Source organism: Mirounga angustirostris, unplaced genomic scaffold (genome assembly GCF_029215605.1).
Source record: "Mirounga angustirostris isolate CCGP_5_RB_7025 unplaced genomic scaffold, mMirAng1.0.hap1 SCAF_6, whole genome shotgun sequence".
NCBI classification, from domain to species: Eukaryota; Metazoa; Chordata; class Mammalia; order Carnivora; family Phocidae; genus Mirounga; species Mirounga angustirostris.
In genome coordinates, this window is record NW_026991714.1 from 129,094,514 (window position 1) to 129,114,819 (window position 20,306).

General features: G+C 43.2%; 1 protein-coding gene across 1 annotated transcript; it reads right to left on the reverse strand.

Moving 5' to 3' along the window:
- Window positions 1-1,038: 1,038 nt before the first annotated feature.
- On the reverse strand, window positions 1,039-6,881 carry LOC123846812 (steroid 17-alpha-hydroxylase/17,20 lyase). Its single transcript, XM_045878724.3, has 8 exons — window positions 6,478-6,881; window positions 4,891-5,029; window positions 4,464-4,693; window positions 3,716-3,802; window positions 3,118-3,333; window positions 2,627-2,796; window positions 1,950-2,053; window positions 1,039-1,427 (listed from the first exon to the last, which is right to left on the reverse strand). Exons 1-8 carry the CDS (start codon window positions 6,772-6,774, stop codon window positions 1,144-1,146), a joined length of 1,527 nt encoding a protein of 508 aa, XP_045734680.1. The 5' UTR covers window positions 6,775-6,881; the 3' UTR covers window positions 1,039-1,143.
- Window positions 6,882-20,306: the final 13,425 nt, after the last annotated feature.

Genomic DNA, 20,306 nt, shown 5'->3' on the forward strand with positions numbered 1-20,306 from the left:
GCGCAGCGATGCCTGATTGGATCAAACAAGATCTGCTCCACTTTCTTTTTTTTTTTTAAGATCTGCTCCACTTTCAAAATGGAAACAATCCCACCCTTTCTCACCGTCTCCACTGCTATGGCCGGGGGCTGAGCCACCATGATCTCGCTCTCCTGGACCAGCACAACCACCTCCTCCCTGCCCCAGCTCTCATCCCTCTCAGACCAATCTCCACTCAGCAACTAGGGCGGTCTTAAAAATACAAACCAGGGGTGCCTGGGTGGCTCAGTCGGTTAAATATTTGACTCTTGATTTTGACTCAGGTCATGATCTCAGGGTTGTGAGATCGAGCCCCAAGTTGGGGGCTCCATGCTGGGTGTGGAGACTTCTCAAGATTTTCTCTCTCCCTCTCCCTCTGCTCTTCCATGTGTGTCCTCTCTCTCTCTCTGTCTCTCTCCTCCTCCCTCCCTCCTTCTCAAAAAAAAAAAAAAAATGCAAACCAGACCTTCCCACTTACATGTTTATCTCCCCCCCACCCCCGCCCCACTGCCCAGTGACTTCCTATCACACCAGGAATAAACAGCTAAACCCCTTCCTGCTACTTGCAGAGGCTCTGTGGGGCCTGGCCCCTGTCTCCAATCTGACTCCAGCAGAAGCTCCTCTCCCCTTTCATTTACTCTGCTCTTGCCACACCAACCTCTCCCCCCGCGAGAACTCCCCGCCTGCCGGTGGGATGCTTTCCCCCACGTCTTTACACCTTCCCTACTACCTCGCTCGCAGTGGCCAGCCTCCACTTCCACCATTCTCTCCTCACCAACACCCAGTAAAATTGACTTCGAAGCACTTAGGAGTCGCTGTAATGTTTATTTGTCAGTCCTCACTAGAATATAAGCTTGAGTGTCCAGGGACAGGGAGTGGCACATAGCAGGTGCTCAATAAATATTTGTTGTGAAGAATGAGTGAACAAATGAACAAAGGAGTGAACTGCTCAGGGACCAGGAAGAAAAGCTGTTTTGTTTATGCATGTCACTACCAGGGATGGCAGGCTGGGAAGAAGGCAGTGTGGGCCAGGAGGAAGGAGCGAAGGCCGGGGGGAGGGCATACAGCTGTAATTCTGTGCTGTGGGACCACACAGGGTGGCGTCAGGGGATCCTAGGTGAGCCTCTAGGTGCTACTCTCAGCCTGAGCCTCCCTCCAGGCCTGGCGCACCTTGATCTTCACTTTGAAAGCCTCGATCAAAAAGACCATCTTGGGGTTCCCCTCCAGGGAAGGCAGCTGCCCATCATCTGGGATCTCCAGGTCAAACCTCTGCAGCAACCAGGACATGACGAGGAAGAGCTCCTGGCGGGCCAGGATCTCACCTAGGCAAGAGCGGGGTCCTGCTCCGAAGGGCAAGTAACTTAGTGACGGAGAGATGAGCTGACTCCTCGTGGGGTCCAAGAAGCGCTCTGTGGACACGGAGAGCTGTCAGCCCGGCCAGGACAGGACTAAGGATAAGAATGGCTCTGCCCTGCCCAAGGGGGAGATGTGGCCTTGCCCAGGGAGCCCCAATCTGAGGAGGTGGACAACCTTACATGGGGGAACCCTAGCCTGAGGAGAGATACAGCCCAGCTCTTGGGTAGCCCTTACTCACACAGAAGAAATGCAATATTCAGGAAGGATGGAAAGGAGGCAGTACTGACGACTGAAAATGCCACCATCCGAGGGGCGAGGGGCTGACTTCATGGGAGCCATATACCTAGAGGGCTTCTTAGAGGACATTTGCAGTTGGTGGAAGGAGAAAGTGAGAAATCTGGCTGTGACGAGTTTGGGTAAATCTAGGGTAGAATGGGGCTATCAACAGGTTCATGTAGTTGGAGCCAGGAGTTTTCCAGTAGAAAGCTTAGCAGAAGGAATACAGGGCTGGAATGCTGGAACACGGAGGCTAGGCTGTCTGTGTGGCTTGGGAGAAGGACAGAACAGGGACTCACCTGGCATGAACTGGTCTGGCTGGTGCCACTCCTTCTCATTGTGATGCAGTGCCCACAAATTGATGATAACATTTGTGCCCTTGTCAATGGCAAACTCACCAATGCTGCCCCAAAGAGGGAGAGGAAAGGGGAGTCTAAAATATTGTCCTCCCCAAACTGCTCAGCCCCACGCCTCCACAGTCCCCCACCCTGGGGGAAAAAAGCCCTATATGTCCTCATGCCCACTCCCTCATCTTTTCCTCAGCTTCTGCCAGATCAAATATGAACCCAGCCCTTCTGTAGACCTCTTCCTCACTAGCTCTTATGTATCAATACTTGTGTACATGGACATTCATGTCTGTCAGGGCATGTGGGTGTGCATTTTGAGCTGGTGCATGTGCGTATGTGTGTGTGTGTGTGTGTTGGCTATTGGATTGGGTAGGAGCATAGAGCACCTGGTCTATCATTCCAGATCACATGTCTCCAGAGCAGCAGGCAGTTTCTGAGGGAGGTCAGTTAGATCTGTGGATTAGTCAGTGGGTGTTAGTGGGGGGCAGATATATTGATCAGTAGGGTCATGGATAGGACGATTGGTGGTCAATGGTTGAGTATAAATTGACCAGCAAGCGGAGGGGTGGGGCAGTAGAGGAGGGACCAGGTGGACTGGAAAGCGGTGTTGTGTGGGAGGGAAGGCATACCTGGAATCAACGATAGCCTTGTGGGGGATGAGTGTAGGGGCCACAGGCCGGATGCGAAGCACCTCTCTGATGGTGGCCTCTAGCAAGATGAGTTGATTCCGGTCACTCATAGTTGGTGTGCGGCTGAAACCTACATTCTGGTCAATCTCCTCCTGGATCTTCTTCTGCAACTGAGGGCCAGAGTGGGGTAGATGTGACCAACATGCTTAAGCCCAGGAGAAGCACGGGCTTAGAAGAATCCCATTGTTACATCCAGAAGAGCTGGTTCAGACTCTTCCTAGTGGTGGCTTTGCAGTCCAGGCTTTGTTTCCACAAGATGGGGCAGCTCCACCCTAGGGCCAAAGCCAACTACTGCTTGGGTTAGGAGTGGGGCAGCCCAGTCACCTTGCATGGAAGGTCAGAGGACATTACGTCTCCCTCTTCCTGGGGCCACAGGTGGATCTGGCTGGGGTGAAGAGTGGTTGGAAAGACCAGAGTAGGGAGAAGCCCACCTGAGGATTGTGTAGCAGGAAGGCCACAGTCCACTTCACCACAGACGTGGTGGTCTCTACACCGGCCCCAAAGATATCCCCTATGGTGGTGAGAATATGTTTATCTGAAAGGAGTTTTGAATCCCGGTCTGAGGCAGCATTGTTATTGTCTGAGTTCATCCTGGCTTGGATCAGTATGTCCAGCAGGTTGGTGATAGAGTCGCTGCTGAAGTTCTCCTGGTTGGGTGAGGTTGGGAGACAGTGATAAGGAGGGAGCCTCATCTGCAAAACCCTTCCATACTTTCATCCAGCCTGGAGATACAAAGGCTTCTTCCATCTGGACATGAGGGACTGGGGAGAGACTAGGCAGGACCTACGAGCTTGTGGAGGTAGGAGGGCTCTCTCTAAATTTTGGGAGTAAGTGGGTCCCTTCTCTGATCCTCTGCAATTCCTTACTTCCTCACCCTTATTCATTAGTTAAGTCATTTTTTGTTGAACACCTACTGTGTTCCAGGCTCTCTGCTAGGTGCTAGAGATACTCCAGTGTCCAAAATGGACCCCAGCCCTGTTTTCATGACACTTCAACCTAACTCATGGTCTCTTCTGCTCCATCACCTACCTTATGTTTTTCAAGGATTTCATTCAGCAGTTCATCTCGCATTTTAACACAGTTCTTCATTTTTTCCACGGTTTTGTTGGGGAAAATCTGGAGAGTAGAAAGAAGTGTCATCTTCAATTTTGTTTCTCCAGCTACCAGCTACCAGAATCCCTCCTGGAGGCAGATCCTAGCTTTCGGTGTCTGGAGAGTTTCCACTCTAACCCAGACCTTCAGCCAAAATGGAAGGCAAGATGGGGACACAGAATGGGATTATTAATGACAACTAGGACAACTCCAAATAAGGGAAAAGGGATCGTCTTCACTTCCCCTTCCCCATCGAATCAAACATCAGGCACTGATGGAAGATCTACTAATTAAACTCTGCTGTGTGCCCAGCCCTTAGGAGTAAAATAGACTTGAGTCTGAAGCCTGGAGCAAGTTCCTTAATTTCTCTAAGCCTGTATTCTCATCTGTCTGGGGATAATAAAACTGACCTTTAAGGGGAATAACATGATTAATGCATGTGGAGTGCTTAGTAGTGGGCATATGGCAATTGGTAAATAAATGAAAGCCATTGTCATGATATTAAAAATGCATAGTTAAAAGCTAAACCTATTTTTGTAGAGAAGTGGTGCTTTTAAAATGAGAGGAGGTGGACGTCACTGTGGCTGAGGTGGTCAGGAAAAAAGTGGGTCTGGAGCTGGGCAGTAAGAAGAATTGGGGACAGGGATTCCTGGAATCTGAAGGTGGGGCCTGGCCTCATCCTCACCTTCAACCTGGGGAATATGTCTACCATTTTATCCGTTCCCAGAGAATCCAAGATGCCGTCATTATAATTCTTTATGATCTTCAGAGCAGGATCTCCATTCTTGTAGGAGGAGTTGAAGCAAATCAAGCAGATTATGTTGGTCACCGCCAGGAAGAGAGGCAAGGACAAGTCTATGGACTGTCCATTCTGGGTGGCCAGGAAATCACACAATAAACTGTTTTCCTGACAAACTGGGAGGAGAGAGGGGCAAGACGGTGGGGAATTCAGCAGCACCCTCCCTCCTTCCCAGTTCCGCCTTAGCCAGGGACGTAGAGCAGATGGCCACCAGATGGCAGCAGCAGCCAAGAAGGCACTAGATTGAGCCTTCCATTGCCCCCTCCCCAGCCCCTTCTCCCTCCAGCAGCTGAAGGGGACGGCCAGCACTCACTGATCTTCTCTAGCCTCTGGTTGCCATCCTTGAACAGGGCAAAGGTGGCCAGTACCAGCTTCCTATGCAGCTGCCAGTTGGCACCATGGTCTGCGAAGGCGATGCCCTTTTGGTTGTCAGACAGGATGTCCAGAGTCACCTTTGGAGAGCAGGAAAGGCTGTAAGAATCAGACATCAATGACCCGCCCTTGCCCTGGGCCTCCTGCACCCTTCCTGTGGGAGAAGGCAGGTACTTGCCATGCTGACACCCATGTGGGACACCCCTGCTCTACTCTGCCGTGACCGTTAGGCCTTGGTAGGGCAGGGCCCGAGACCTCTCTACTCCTAATTCCATCAGAGAGACAGACTGAGGAAAAAAAGGGACCCCGAATTACAATGCAGTTCTGGGGGGGCAGTTCAATGACAGGGTGACCTCTGGGCCTCTCTTATCAGTTTCTGACCAGGGGAAGGCAGCCATGGATGGGATAAGCTCTCTGAATGGTGCCTGTCCTGGGGACAGGAGCAGGTGGGCTTGTAGATTCAGGACTGCGCAGACGTCTGCCTTTCCCTGGGCCCTCCGGGATGTGCTGCAGGCGTAGCCCTGCTCATCTTTCTGCCTCCTACTGCAAGGCTGTGTGCCCACCATAAGGCCCCATCTGGAGAATGCAATCTGGACTTGGCCACTCCACCTCCTCTCAGAGGGACTTCAAAGCATCCGGCTTCAAAGCCTCCCCTCTTACATCCTGTGACCTGCAAGCCCCATCTGACCAGTCTCCTCCTTCCTCTTTGCTCAGGAGGGTTGGGAGTGAGGCCGCTGGCCAGCAGACCTGGCTGACTTGTCCAAGGAAAAATGAATCAGCCCTTGGCCTGATCAGAGATAAGTGGCTGGGGGGCCCTGCCTGGGGTGTCCAAGGGGGTACTCAGCAGCAAGGTGCTGGGATGGGGCATTGGCAGTATTTGCAGATGGTTAGCCTCTTTCCTCCCCTAGGAGCATTACAGAAGGCTCGGCAGGATAGATCATATAATAATATATGTAATATATTTTATATTATACAAACAATATATATACATATATATGACACATAAAATTTACCATTTTAACCATTTTAATGCCACCGTGTGTCAGCCCTACTGTGAGCCAGAGCAGCTGGGGACAGGTCCAGAGAAACAGCAATCCCCTCCCTCCAAAAGCCAGGATACTTCTCCCTCATACCTTCCCACAGAAGACAGTAGTCATTTTAATCCCATTTTCCATATGAAGAGTAGCACTCCTAAAGGCTATTTATGGAGTACTTACTGTGCTGGGCACTGGGCTCTGTGCTTTGCATATACTACCTCAGTTAATTAGGGAAGTCAAGACTCAGAGAGAACATCATCCAGTTCCAGGCGAGATGACAGCCCAGAAAATGAAGTCTTCCTTTGATTCTTCCTGCCTAGTTTAGAGGCTGGGTGGGGTCCGAGGGGTCGATCCCCACCCACGGTCCTGTTAGTCTGTTTTAGGAAGAATTACAGGTTGGAAGAATTATAGGAGCTGGAAGGGTCATTCCAGGCATGGTCTGCAAAACCCCCGGGGCTGGTGAGAGAGGAGAGATAGTGGGCACTGCTTACCCCTTGGGGCCGCCCAGAGAATTCCTTGCCCTTCTTGACAAGCACCTCCTTGGCCAGCTGGTGGTGGCCGACCATCACTGTAGTCTTGGTACCCATGCGAAAGGAATAGATGGGGCCGTATTTTTTCTGCAGCTTGAAGAAGTTCACGTGCGGATGGCCACCTCTGGGGAGGAATGGCAGGCTGCCCACCAACGGCAGGGATGGGAGGCTCTTGGGATACTTGGCACTGGGGCATTTTGGCTTGAGCCATAAGAAATAGGCAAGGGCGAACAGCAAAAAAGCGAAGAGCTCCCACATGGTGGCTGGGCACCAGCAAGCAGGACAGACAGCTATGGAGTAGAAGAACAGCAACCAACTCTAGGGTGCAAGGAGGCCTTATTTAAGGGCTGCCCTGATCTTCACCTTGGCTCTGTGTTATCTCTTGCCTTGTGGAAATTTATCCTGGAGCACAGCCAGGCCCAAGCCCTCTCCCAGAATCAGGAGAAGAAGGAGTGGAGGCCTCCTCAAGGGCTGGCTCAACTCCAGGACAAACCCCGAAGAGGGGGGGCTAGGTAAGGGGAAGACAGCTGGTCCTCCCTCCCTGGAGCTCCCCATTCATCAATGTCCACAGAGTGCACCAGAAGCAAATGGTATCTGGGTCAGGAATCAAGGCTTGGGACTTTCCATGTTGTAAAGTCAAAATCCATGAATAGATGGTGTTGTCAGGAGGGTTACAGCCAGCAGGGACTGTCAAAGATATTTTACCCAGTCTTACTTAACAGCCAAAAAATGCGATCTCTTCCAAGGTCAGTCTTGTATACGGTCACACAAGATAGTGACTGCAAGGGGGCGCCTGTGTGGCTCAGTCAGTTAAGCTTCCGACTCTTGATTGTAGCTCAGGTCTTGATCTCAGGGTCATAAGTTTGAGCCCCACATTGGGCTTCACACTGGGGATGGAATCTACTTTTAAAAAATATATATATAAATAATAATATTATAAATATACATAAATATGATATAAATAATATAAAATAACCAATAAAATATAATTATATAAATATTAAATAATATAATTATATGTTATATAATAATATATGTAATATATTTTATAATATATTATGAAAATAATATATATACATATATATGACACATAAAATTTACCATTTTAACCATTTTAATTAAAAAAAAATGTTTAAAGTAAGCTCTATGCCCAACATGGGGCTTGAACTCACAACCCCAAGATCAAGAGTTGCATGCTCCACTGACTGAGCCAGCCAGTGTACAGTTAAGTGTACAGTTCAGCATTAAATATACTCACAATGTTGTATGGCCATCACCACTATCTACTTCCAAAACATTTTCATACCCCAAATAGAAACTACCCATTAAGAAATAACGCCCCATCTCCCCCTCCCTCCCACTCCTTGCAACACCTAATCTACTTTTGTCTCTATGAATATGCCTATTTCACATAAGTGGAATCTTGCGATATTGTTTTTTGTGTGTCTGGCTTATTTCACCTAGCATAATGTTTCTGAGATTCATCCACGTTGTATCAGAACTCCATAGCTTTTTATGACTGAATGATATTCCGTTATATGGATATACTGCCTCTTGTTGATCCATTCATCAATTGATGGACACTTAGGTTGTTTACAACTTTTGGCTCTTGAAAAAGTGCTGCTATGAGTCCCTGTTTTCAATTCTTTGGGGGGTATACCAGGGAGTGGAATTGCTAGGTCATATGATCATTTTATATTAACTTAAGTTTATGTTCATGTATTAAGTTTCAGTTTCCTCCTCTGTAAAATGGAAATAAGAATGGAATCTACTTCTCTGGGGTTGCTGCGACTCAGTGAGATCATGCAGGTAGAAGCGTGCCTGGCAGGAAGTAAGTACTCATCTAGTATTTATGCTTATCATCATTATACCAAAATGGGCTTCCTGGTTTCTCTGAGCTCTTATTAGTAGGTCTTCCTGACAGACAAAGGTCTTATCTTCTGCTGGAAACCTTCAGTGGCTCCATCAGTGTTGATCAATGATTTGAAATCACTAGGTGAAGCCACAGCCCCAGGGAGGTGGACATTCCTGGTGTCAGTCATCACAGAAGAGGTGGGTCCTTGGACAGGCATCCAGGACCCACTGAGTGAGACTCACAGAGGTGGGAGATGGAATTTCTGCCCATCTCTGGGGGTGGTCTGCCAGGTCTGTACTTTGAAGAGTGGTTTTCCTACTTATGCACTGTCAAGTTTTGGTATTATGATTTTACTCATTTTATAAAGTTATTGGAGAAACTTCCAACCTTTTTCTATGTCCTTAAGCAGATTAAATAACATGGAAGTGATCTATTCTTTGAAGTTCTTTTTATTATTATTATTATTTTTTAAAGATTTTATTTATTTGACACACAGAGAGAGAGAGCACAAGCAGGGGGAGTGGCAGGCAGGCAGAGGGAGAGGGAGAAGCAGGCTCTCCCCTGAGCAAGGAGCCTGATGCGGGGCTCGATCCCAGGACCCTGGGATCATGACCTGAGCTGAAGGCAGCCACTTAACCGACTGAGCCACCCAGGCGCCCCTATTCTTTGAAGTTCTAAAGCAAGTTAATGTGAAAAGTGTCAGGTCCCAGTGCCTTTTTCAGAGAGATGACTCCTTAACCTGATTTTCCAGTTTCTTCCAGAGATGTTGGTCTCCTCAATTCTTCTGAGTCTTCTTGAGTCAATTTTGGCAATTAATATTTCTTAAAATTTGCATTTTCTATTTTTTCTTGATTTGTCAAAGGTTTTATTGATCTTTTCAAAGAGTCTCCCTTTGAATTTATTCATCAAGTCTTTGATGACTGTTATTTTAATTTGGTTTCAATGTTGATAAATGATCAATGCAAAACATCCCATGTAACTTTATACCAGAATTCAGACTGAAAGTTCATGTGAATTCCACTTCCTTTGAATTGCTGTTTTCCTTTTTCCCTTGTTCCTTGTCTAAAACATAAGCCCCAGTGTCTACTACAGCTGAATTTATGACCAGGGAACTCCATTCTTAGGTATTTAAACAACAGCATTTGTACATATGTTCACCAAAGGTACATTCGAAAACGTTCATAGCAGCACTATTTGTAATAATTCCAAACTAGGAAGAAACCCAAGTATTTATCAACTGTTGAATGGATAAGTTGTCATGCATCATACAGTGGAATAGTATACAGAGATGACAATGGATGAACTGCAGCCACATGCACCAACATGGACGAAACTCACAAACATAAGATTGAGTGAAGAAACCAGACTCCTAAGAATGCAGTGTATGATTTTATTTATATAGATTTTAGAAACAGATAAAACTAAACTATGGTTCTAGAAGTCAGGTGATGATTACCCTAGCAAATTGTTAAGTGACTGAAAGAGGACTCAGGGTGGGGCTTCTGGGGAGAGGCTTCAGGTAGTATTCTGTTCTTGATCTGGGTGCTGGTCACACAGGTATATTCACTTTGAGCTGGACACCAATTATTTGTATGCATGCTATACTTCAATAAAAAGTTTACTTTAAAAAATTGGGTGTCTATGGAGTCTGGGACCTTACTGAAATTGCATACATATTCTGCATGTATGTATAAATACATATTTTTCTGGAGAGAGGATCCATAGCTTTCACCAGTTCTCAAGACAGTGAGTTCACCATTGGTTTGAGGTTCCCTCTATCCTTATGCTCATCCCCATCTTGCTTTATGATTCTTCTACTCTACCCTCCTCTAGTTGCGTCTTTCCTTCTTTCTAAAACCTTTCCCTGGAGCCTTCTGGTATTGTCCCTCTCTAAAACAAACACACTTCTTTGTTTTCCTTACTTAGCTATAGAATATTTTCTCTACCTCCTGCCTTACCTAAACTGGACCCTTCTCTGAGGACAGCCCTTCCCCTGCTGTTTTCTTGAATAAAGACCCCTAATGTCCAGGTTAGGCAATGGAATTGATGTTCCCTTTACTCCCCAAGGCCTCCAGACCACCAATTCTCCACTTTTGGGTGGAGCAAATTCTTGCTCCTTTTGCAGTTTCAAGCCTTTGTTATTGCCATTACTTACTGACCTCCTGTTGCTCATTTTCATTTAAGATTTAAGATATGGGCACCCGACTCACATCCTTCCTCTCCAATCCCACCATCATCCTGCATGACTTTAGAGTCCATGGGGGATGATCATCCTAACATCCCAACTTCATAGTTCCTTTATCTCCTCAAATCCAAACCCTTACTTCCACCTCAGTTACTCCTCTAAACATCAAGCCCCATCCTCAACTCCATCTCTTTCCTGCCTAGCAGATAATATTACCTTTTACTTAAGAAATCTGAGACCATTGGGGTGCCCGCTGGCTCAGTTGGCAAAGCATGTGACTCTTGATCTCAGGGTTGTAAATTTGAGCCCATGTTGGATCTAGAGATTACTTAAAAAAATAAAATCTTAAAAAAAAAGAAATCTGAGACCATTAAGTTCAGTCTCCCTTAATTTCTACTTTATTGTTAGAGGGAAAGAATCCCTACTCCTGTTTCTAATCAACCTCTCTGACAGTTTGGCAAAATAATAACTTTATTGAGCATTTGTCATGTATTACATGTAGTATCTCTTTTAATTCTTATAACAACTCCGTAAGGTACTAGCTATTATTATCACCATTCCCATTTTACAGATGAGGAAACAGACACAAAGACTTGCCCATGGAGAAGCTGGGATTTAAGCAGTCTAAAGCTCTTTGCTCTTAGCCTTGGTATTCTGCTTCTCATAATATAAACTGAAACTATATACATACTTTTAGAACCAATAATTCCAACTCTAGGAATTTCTCCTGAAGGTGTCACACAGTTCAATGTACAAAATGAATCATTTCATGTTTATAATTGCCAGCAGTACACCCCCATCAATAGGAGATGAGAATACAATGCAGTCAGAAAAAAGAAGAAAGGCTTTCTGTGCTTATTATGGAAAGATTTCCAAAATATATTGTTAGGTAAAAGAAGCAGAAATAAGAAGAGTATGTATTGAATGCGTCCATTTGTGTAAAAAAAAAAAGGAAGAAGAATATATGTACTGTTTTGCTTTATATGCATAAAATATCTTTGGAAGGATAGACTACAATGTTAAATCAATAATGTAAGTTTCCACCTTAGGACTAGAGAAGGAAAAGGAGCATAAACCTAAAGCAAATATAAAATAAATTATAAAAATTAAAACAGAAATCCAAAAACAAAACAAAAAAAATTAAAACAGAAATCAATGAAATTTCAAACAGGAAAACAATAGAGAAAATTAACAAAACCCAAAGTTGGTTCTTCAATAGATCAATAAAATTGACAAACCTCAAGCCAGGCAAACCTGGCTTTTTTTTCTAAGAGAGAAGAAAAAATAGCTAATATCAGAAATGAAAGAGGTTCCATCACTCCTGATCCCATGGACATTAAAAGAATAGTAAAGGAATACTATAAGCAACTCTGTGCCCACAAATTTTGATAACTTAGATGAAATGGACCAATTCCTTGAAAACATAATTTGCCAAAACTCACACAAGATAGTCTGAATAGGTCTGTATCTATTAAAGTACTTGAATCAATAATTAACAATGCTTTAAAACAGAAAGCATCAGGCCAGATGGCTTCATTGTTGAATTCTACCAAACATGTAAGGAAAAAAAAAATTATACCAATTCTCAACAATCTCTTACAAAATATAGAAGCAGAGGGAACACTTCCTCACTCATTGTATGTGGCCAGAATTTCCTTAATACCAAAACCAGATAAAGACATTACAAGAGGGGCACCTGGGTGGCTCAGTTGGTTAAGTGTCTGACTTCAGCTTGGGTCATGATCTCGGGGTCCTGGGACCGAGCCCCACAACAGATTCCCTGCTTTGCAGGGAGTCTGCTTCTCCCTCTCCTTCTGCCCCTCCCCGCCCCGCTCATGCATGCTCTCTCTCTCTCTCTCTCAAATAAATAAATAAAATCTTTAAAAAAAGACATTACAAATAAGGAAGGCTACAGGCCAGTATCTTTCGTGAACATACACACAAAAATCCTCAACAAAATATTAGCAGCTTAAATCTAACAATATATTAGAAGAATTATGTATCAAGACCAAGTGGGACTTACCTCAAGTATTCAGGCTGATTCAACATTAAAAAATCAGTTAATGTAAACTATCACATCAACAGGCTAATAAAGAAAAATCATATATGCAGAAAAACATTTGACAAAATCCAACATCTATTCACAATAAGAACTCTCAGCAAACTAGGAATGGAGAGGAATTTCCCCAAAATCATAAAGAACAACTACAAAAACCCTACCGTTAATATAACAGTTGATGGACAGAAACTAGATGATTTGCCCCTGAGGTTGGGAAAAAGGCAAGGATGTACCCTCTCACCATTCCTATTCAACATATTACTGAAAGTCCTGGCTATGCAAAAAAACAAAGAAAATAAAAGGTATACAGATAGGGAAGGAAGAAATAAAACTGTCTTTGTTAGCAGATGACATGATTATGTAGAAAATCCCAAAGAATCAACAAAAAACCCCTCCAGCAACTAATAAGGGATTATAACAAGGTTTGCAGGATACAAGTTTTTAATATAAAAAAATCAATTGCTTCCCTATATATCAGCAATGAAAAATTGGAAACTTGAAATTTAAAGCACAATACCATTTACATTAACAAAAATGAAGTATTTAGGAATAAAATGTGTTATGCACATATAATAAAATATTATATTTTATTGATAAAAACTAAAACTCTGACAAAACAAATTTAAAAATATTTAAATGGAGAGATATGCCATGTTCATGGATAGGAATGATCAATATTGTAAGATGTCACTTCTTCCCAATTTGATTTATAGATTCAGTGCAATCCTAATCAAAGTCACAGCAAGTTATTTTGTGGGTATTAAAAAACTAATTCTCAAGTTTATATAGAAAGGTAAAAGAGGGGCACCTGGCTGGCTCGGTTGGTAGAGTGTGTGACTCTTGATCTTGGTGTTGTGAGTTTGAGCCCCACGTTGGGTGTAGAGATTACTTAAAAATAAAATCTTAAAAAAAATGGAAAGGCAAGGGGCACCTGGGTGGCTCAGTCGTTAAGCATCTGGCTTCGGCTCAGGTCATGATCCCAGGGTCCTGGGATCGAGCCCTGCATCAGGCTCCCTGCTTCTCCCTCTCCCACTCCCCCTGCTTGTGTTCCTTCTCTACCTGTCTCTCTCTCTGTCAAATAAATAAATAAAATCTTAAAAAAAAAATGGAAAGGCAAGAGACCCAGAATTGCCAACACAATACAGAACAGAGTTGGAGGACCGACACTACCTGATTCAAGACTTACTGCAAAGCTACAATAATCAAGACAGTGTGTTACTGGTGAAAGCAGACAAATAGGTCAATGGAACAGAATAGAGAGCCCAGAAATAGACACAAATGGAAATAGTCAACTGATCTTTGACAAAGTAGATGCTGGAACAATGACATCCTGGAAGGAAGGAAGGAAGGAAGGAAGGAAGGAAGGAAGGAAGGAAGGAAGGAAGGAAGGAAGGAAGGAACGGAGGGAGGGAGGGAGGGAGGAAGGAAGGAAGGAAGGAAGGAAGGAAGGAAGGAAGGAAGGATGGATTACATAATAGACCTTACACCTTCCAAAGAAGTTATTATCAAAAAATGGATCATAGACCTAAATGTAAAACACAAAACTATAAAACTCCTAGAAGATAACATAAGAGAAAATTCAGGGACCTTCAGTTTGGTGATGACTTTTTAGATCCACACCATAAGCATAATCCATGAGAGAAAAAAAAAATAAATTGGAGTCCCTTAAAATTTAAAACTGCACCATGAAAGTCACTGTTAAAAAAATGAAGAAACAAACCACAGACTGGGAGATAATATTTACAAAATATATATTTGATAAAAGATTAGTATCCAAAATATGCAAAGAATTTTGAAACCCACCAATAAGAAAACAACCCAATTTAAAAATGGGCAACAGATCTGGACAGACATCTCACCATAGATGATATATAGATGGCAAATAAGCATATAAAAAGACACTGGATGTCATATGTCATTAGGGAATTGCAAATTAAAACAACAATGAGAGATCCACTACACACATATTAGAATGGCTAAAATCTCAAAACTGACAATACCAGATGCTGACCAATGTGGAGCAACAGGAACTCTTATTCATAGCTGGTGGGAATGCAGCCACTTTGGAAGACAGTTTGGCAGTTTCTTACAAAACTAAACATTCTTATCATTTTATACCCATTAGAATGGCTATTATATTAAAAAAAAACCAGAAAGTAACAGTGTTGGTGAAAGCGTGGAGAAATTGGAAACCTCGTGCATTACTGGTGGTGATGTAAAATAGTGCAGCTTCTGTGGAAAAGTATTGTTCCTCAAAATGTTAAACATAGAATTACCGTCTGAGCCAGCATTTCTATACCTAGATATGTATCCAGAAGAATTGACAAGAGGGACTCAAATAGATATTTGTACACCAATGTTCACAGCAACATTATTCACAATAGCCAAATGGAGTCAACCCAAGTGTCCACCAACATGAATGGATGAACAAATGTGTTATAGACACACAATGGACTATTACTCAGCCATAAAAAGAATGAAGTTCTAAAACATTCTGCGACATGGATTAACTTTGAAAACCTTTTGCTAAGTGAAATAAGCTAGACACAAACGGACAAATGTTGTATGATTCCACTTGCAAGAGGTATCTAGAATAGGTAAATTCATAGTGACATAAATCAGAAGAGTGGTTACCAAGGGCTGGAAGGGAGGGGGAAATAGGAAGTAATTATTTAAGGGGTACAGAGTTTCTGTTTGGGACAGTGAAAAAGTTTGGGAAATAGATAAGGGCAGTGGGTGTATCAGTATGCTCTTAATGTACCTAATACTACTGAATGGTACACTAAAAAAATTGTTAAGATGGTAAATTTTACGTTATTTCTATTTTATCATCATAAAAAATATGACCCAACAATTGTGCTCCTAGGTATTTAAGAAAATCAGTAAAAAATTTATATCCACACAAAACCTACACACAAATATTTATAGCCACTTTATTCATAATTGCAAAACACTGGAAGAAACCATTCATTAGTAGGTGAATGGATAAGCAAACTGTGGTACATCCATACAAAGGAATATTATTCAGTGATAAAAAGAAATGAACTATCAAACCACAAAAAGACATGGGGAAGTTCAAATACACACAGTTTATTTAAAGAAGCTAGTCTGAAAAGGCTACATACTGTATGATTCTAACTAATTGACAATTTCAGAAAGGCAAACTAGAGAGACAGTAAAAATATCAGTGGTTGCCAGGGGCCCAAGGAGAGGGAGGAGGGTTGAATAGGTGGAGTACAGGGGATTTTTAGGGCAGTAAAACTATTCTGTATGATACTGTAATGGTGGATACATGACATTTTGCATCTATCAGAACCCATAAAACCCAAACAACACAAAAAGTGAATCCTAGTGGAAAGTATGGGTGTCATTTAATAATAATGCATCAATATTGGTTCATCAGTTTTAACAAATATACCACAGGAATGCAAAATGTTATTCACAGAGGAAATTTTGAGTAAGGGAGAAACAAGAGCCTCTTCACAAAAATGACTCTATTCTTTTGGACTCTGGAAAGAGATACAGTCTATTGAGGGTGTGGGGGAGTCATATCCTTGGAATAGCCCTACAGAATACTTAACCTTGTGTCTGGGGTGGCACTAAAGAGTCTAATTGCAATATATGAAACAGAGCTCAGAAGCTACACAAGAAATGCATCAGCCTTGATGGAGCTGAAGTATAGCATCTCTGGGTGTTGTGACAAATATTTATTGCTGTATCTTGTACTTCTTCTTTAGGACTTTAGGAAGGGTACCATTATTGGTATATTGTTTTTCAAGTTGACTGTACTAGTGATAGCTTGGGGAAACGAAATTGTAATGTTAGTGTGATGATCGTCTCTAGAAAAGCCTAGACTCAGGCAAGCTATTATTACTAGTAAGGGGAACATGCTAAGTCATAAAGATAGAACCTGACATTAGGTGCACCTGGGTGGCTCAGTCGGTTGGGTGTCTGCCTTCGGCTCAGGTCCTGATCCCAGAGTCCTGGGATCAAGCCCCACATTGGGCTCCCTGCTCAGCAGAGAATCTGCTTCTCTCTCTCCCACTCCCCCTGCTTGTGCTCTCTCTCTCTCTCTGTCAAATAAATAAATAAATAAAAATCTTATAAAAAAAGGAAAAAATTAAAAAAAAAAAGAACCTGACATTAGTTTTTTTAAAGTATGAAAACAAGACTATGAAGAGAGTGGCACGTGTAGGGGCTGTGTTCCAAGGGTTTGGGGCGGTAGCTGTCTAGTCCATGTGGTTTTCAGCTTCTTCTGAGGTTTTTGAACTACCTGCTTCAAAAATTTTCTGGTGACCTTAATTTAGGGTCGCTATTGCATGTCAACTTTTCAGTTATATTAAAATATGTTGTATTTTTCCAGAGGACTGGGGAGGGACGAAGACAAAGACTTTTGAGTAAAGGCCAAGTCTTGCACAATTTAAATTAATAAATAATGGCTTCAGTTAAATGTGTCACCTTATCACTGGACCAATCAGTTGGAATGTAGAAAACATAGGGAGAAATTAGGTACAAGATACAGAATATAATAGAATTTTAGCCATTGTACTTGTGGCTTTTCAACATGGAAATGTTTCAACTCATTCAGAAAATAAATGGACTCTTACCAGTACACATAGAAGAAGTTAATTTACAAAATCTATTTTGGAGAAGTTTAAAATAGCCTTTAGGCACGGTTTCGGTCCTTTACAACTTTTCAGTTTTTTTACAATTCTTTACCTTTACAATTTTTTAAGTTGAGACTTTATTTTTTATATATATATAAATAATAATAAATAATAAATAATAAATAAATAAAAAATAAAATAAATAAATAAATAAATAAAAAGAGCAGTTCAAAGTTGCGGGGAAGGTACAGAGAGTTCCCATATATTCCCTGCCTCCACACGCATATGGCCTTCCCCACCAAAGTGGTACCTTCGTTACAGCTGATGAACCTATGCTGACACATCATTATCACTGCAAATCCATGGTTTACATTAGGGTTTACTCTTTTTTTTTTTTTTAAAGATTTTATTTATTTATTTGAGAGAGAGACTGAGAGAGAGCATGAGGGGGGGAGGGTCAGAGGGAGAAGCAGACTCCCCGCCGAGCAGGGAGCCCGATGTGGGACTCGATCCCAGGACTCCAGGATCATGACCCGAGCTGAAGGCAGTCGCTTAACCAACTGAGCCACCCAGGCGCCCAGGGTTTACTCTTGGTGGTATATACTCTGTGGGTTTGGATAAATGCGTAATGACATTTATCTATCATTATCATCATTAGAAGAGTTTCACTCTCCCAAAATCTTCTGTGATCCGCCTATTCATCTCACTCCCCCTGACCCCTGGAACCACTAATCTTTTTACTGCCTCTATAGTTTTGAATTTTCCAGAATGTCATAGAGTTGAAATCGTACCTTTACAAACTTTTGCGGAATTATTTAGTTATAGATGAGACATGGACGGGCCACATCCTCTGTTAGCCTAAAATAAATTTTCAATCAGTGTTCTGTATCATGGCCAATTTGTGCCTACTGGAATGAGGCGTTCCATGGAGAATTTAATCTAGTGTCTTTTTTTTTTTTAAAGATTTTATTTATTTATTCATGAGAGACAGAGAGAGAGACAGAGGCAGAGGGAGAAGCAGGCTCCCAAGGAGCAGGGAGCCCGATGCGGGACTCAATCCCAGGACCCTGGGATCATGACCTGAGCCGAAGGCAGACGCTTAACCGACTGAGCCACCCAGGCGTCCCTAATCTAGTGTCTTTTTGAGGTTTTATCTGGTGCTGTCAGGTGATGATGCTGGTTTTGAAAGATCTTACCTTTGTAGGTCTTAAACTCAATCATTCTTTGTGGTTCTTTTCAGAATTTGGTGGGCCAGATTTTGTGTTGTTATTTATTTAATTTTAAATAAAATTAAAATTATTTCAATTTTTTTAAAAATTCGGGGCACTGCCTGGGTGGCTCAGTCAGCTAAATGTCTGCCTTCGGCTCAGGTCATGGTCCCAGGGTCCTGGGATCGAACCCCCCATCGGGCTCCCTGCGCGGTGGGGAGCATTCTTCTCCCTCTCCCTCTGCCCTTCTCTCCCTCTCCCCAGCTCGTACTTGCACTCTCTCTCTCTTTCAAATAAAGTCCTGACATAGGGGCACCTGGGTGGTGCTTAACGACTGAGTCACCCAGGCGCCCCGAATAGAGGAAGAAAAATAGAGAGAGAGTGCGTGTGAGCCAGGGGCAGGGGGCAGAGAGAAAGGGAGAGAGAGAATTTTAAGCAGCCTCCACTAGCAGCACTGGGCCTGAAACGGAGCTTGATCCCATTAGCCTGAGATTAGGACCTGAGCTGCAATCATGAGTTAGACGCTTAACCGACTGAGCCACTAAGGTGCCCCTAGATTTTGTGTATTTATGATTGAATCCTTTTAACTTCTCCATGAATTTGTCATTATTTTTATTGTCTTTTATGAGGTTCTTGTATACAAACTTTTCATCACAGCAGCCTGTTTAACATGATTACGTTTAATGTATGTTTGTAGGATCATAGCTTCTACAGTATAATACGTGACTTTCTGGGGCGCCTGGGTGGCTCAGTTGGTTAAGCGACTGCCTTCGGCTCAGGTCATGATCCTGGAGTCCCGGGATCGAGTCCCGCATCGGGCTCCCCGCTCTGCAGGGAGTCTGCTCCTCCCTCTGACCCTCCCCCCTCTCATGTGCTCTCTCTCTCTCTCTCTCTCAAATAAATAAATAAAAATCTTTAAAAAAATTAAATACGTGACTTTCTACCTTTAAGACCAGCAATCATTTTAGGTAATATCAAGGCATCAAGTAATTCACATTTGTCATTTACTTTAAAAAAGTCTTCTGGGGGCACCTGGGTGGCTCAGTTGGTTTAGTGTCTGCCTTCGGCTCTGGTCATGATCCCAGGGTCCTGGACTCCCTGCTCAGTGGGGAGCCTGCTTCTTCCTCTCCCTCTGCCTGCCACTCCCCTTGCTTGTGCTCTCTCTGTCAAATAAATAAATAAAATCTTTTTTAAAAAGTAAAAAAAAATTTTTTTCTGAAGAAGTTTATTTTTTAAAAAAGATTTTATTTGTTTTTTAAAGATTTTATTTATTTACTTGACAGAGAGAGATAGCGAGAGCAGGAACACAAGCAGGGGGAGTGGGAGAGGAAGACGCAGGCCTCCCACTGAGCAGGGAGACCGATGCGGGGCTCGATCCCGGGACCCTGGGATCATGACCTGAGCCAAAGGCGGATGCTTAATGACTGAGCCACCCAGGCGCCCCGATTTTATTTATTTATTTGAGAGAGCAAGAGAGCATGAGCAGAGGGAGGGGCAAGGGAGAAGCAGATTCCCCACTGAGCAGGGAGCCAGATGTGGGGCTCTACCCCAGGACACTAGGATCATGACCTGAGCTGAAGGCAGATGCTTAACTGACTGAGCCACCCAGGCACCTTTTCTGAGGAAGTTAAAAGAAAACTCTTAAGTAGCTTTAAAGAAGTTTATTCTTTTATTTATTTATTTATTTTTAAGATTTTATTTATTTATTTGACAGAGACATAGCAAGAGAGGGAACACAAGCAGGGGGAGTGGGAGAGGGAGAAGCAGGCTCCCTGCTGAGCAGGGAGCCCGATGCAGGACTCAATCCCAGGACCCTGGGATCATGACCTGAGCTGAAGGCAGATGCTTAACGACTGAGTGACCCAGGTGCCCCGAA

Excerpts from the sequence above, each read along its gene's own strand:
- LOC123846812 (XM_045878724.3), bottom strand. The coding sequence starts at position 6,774 with ATGTGGGAGCTCTTCGCTTTTTTGCTGTTCGCCCTTGCCTATTTCTTA. Across the intron at positions 3,803-4,463 it reads ACATATTCCCCAGGTTGAAG|ATTTTCCCCAACAAAACCGT; the intron begins GTGAGGATGAGG and ends TCTACTCTCCAG. Across the intron at positions 2,054-2,626 it reads AAGGCTATCGTTGATTCCAG|CATTGGTGAGTTTGCCATTG; the intron begins GTATGCCTTCCC and ends TCTTTGGGGCAG.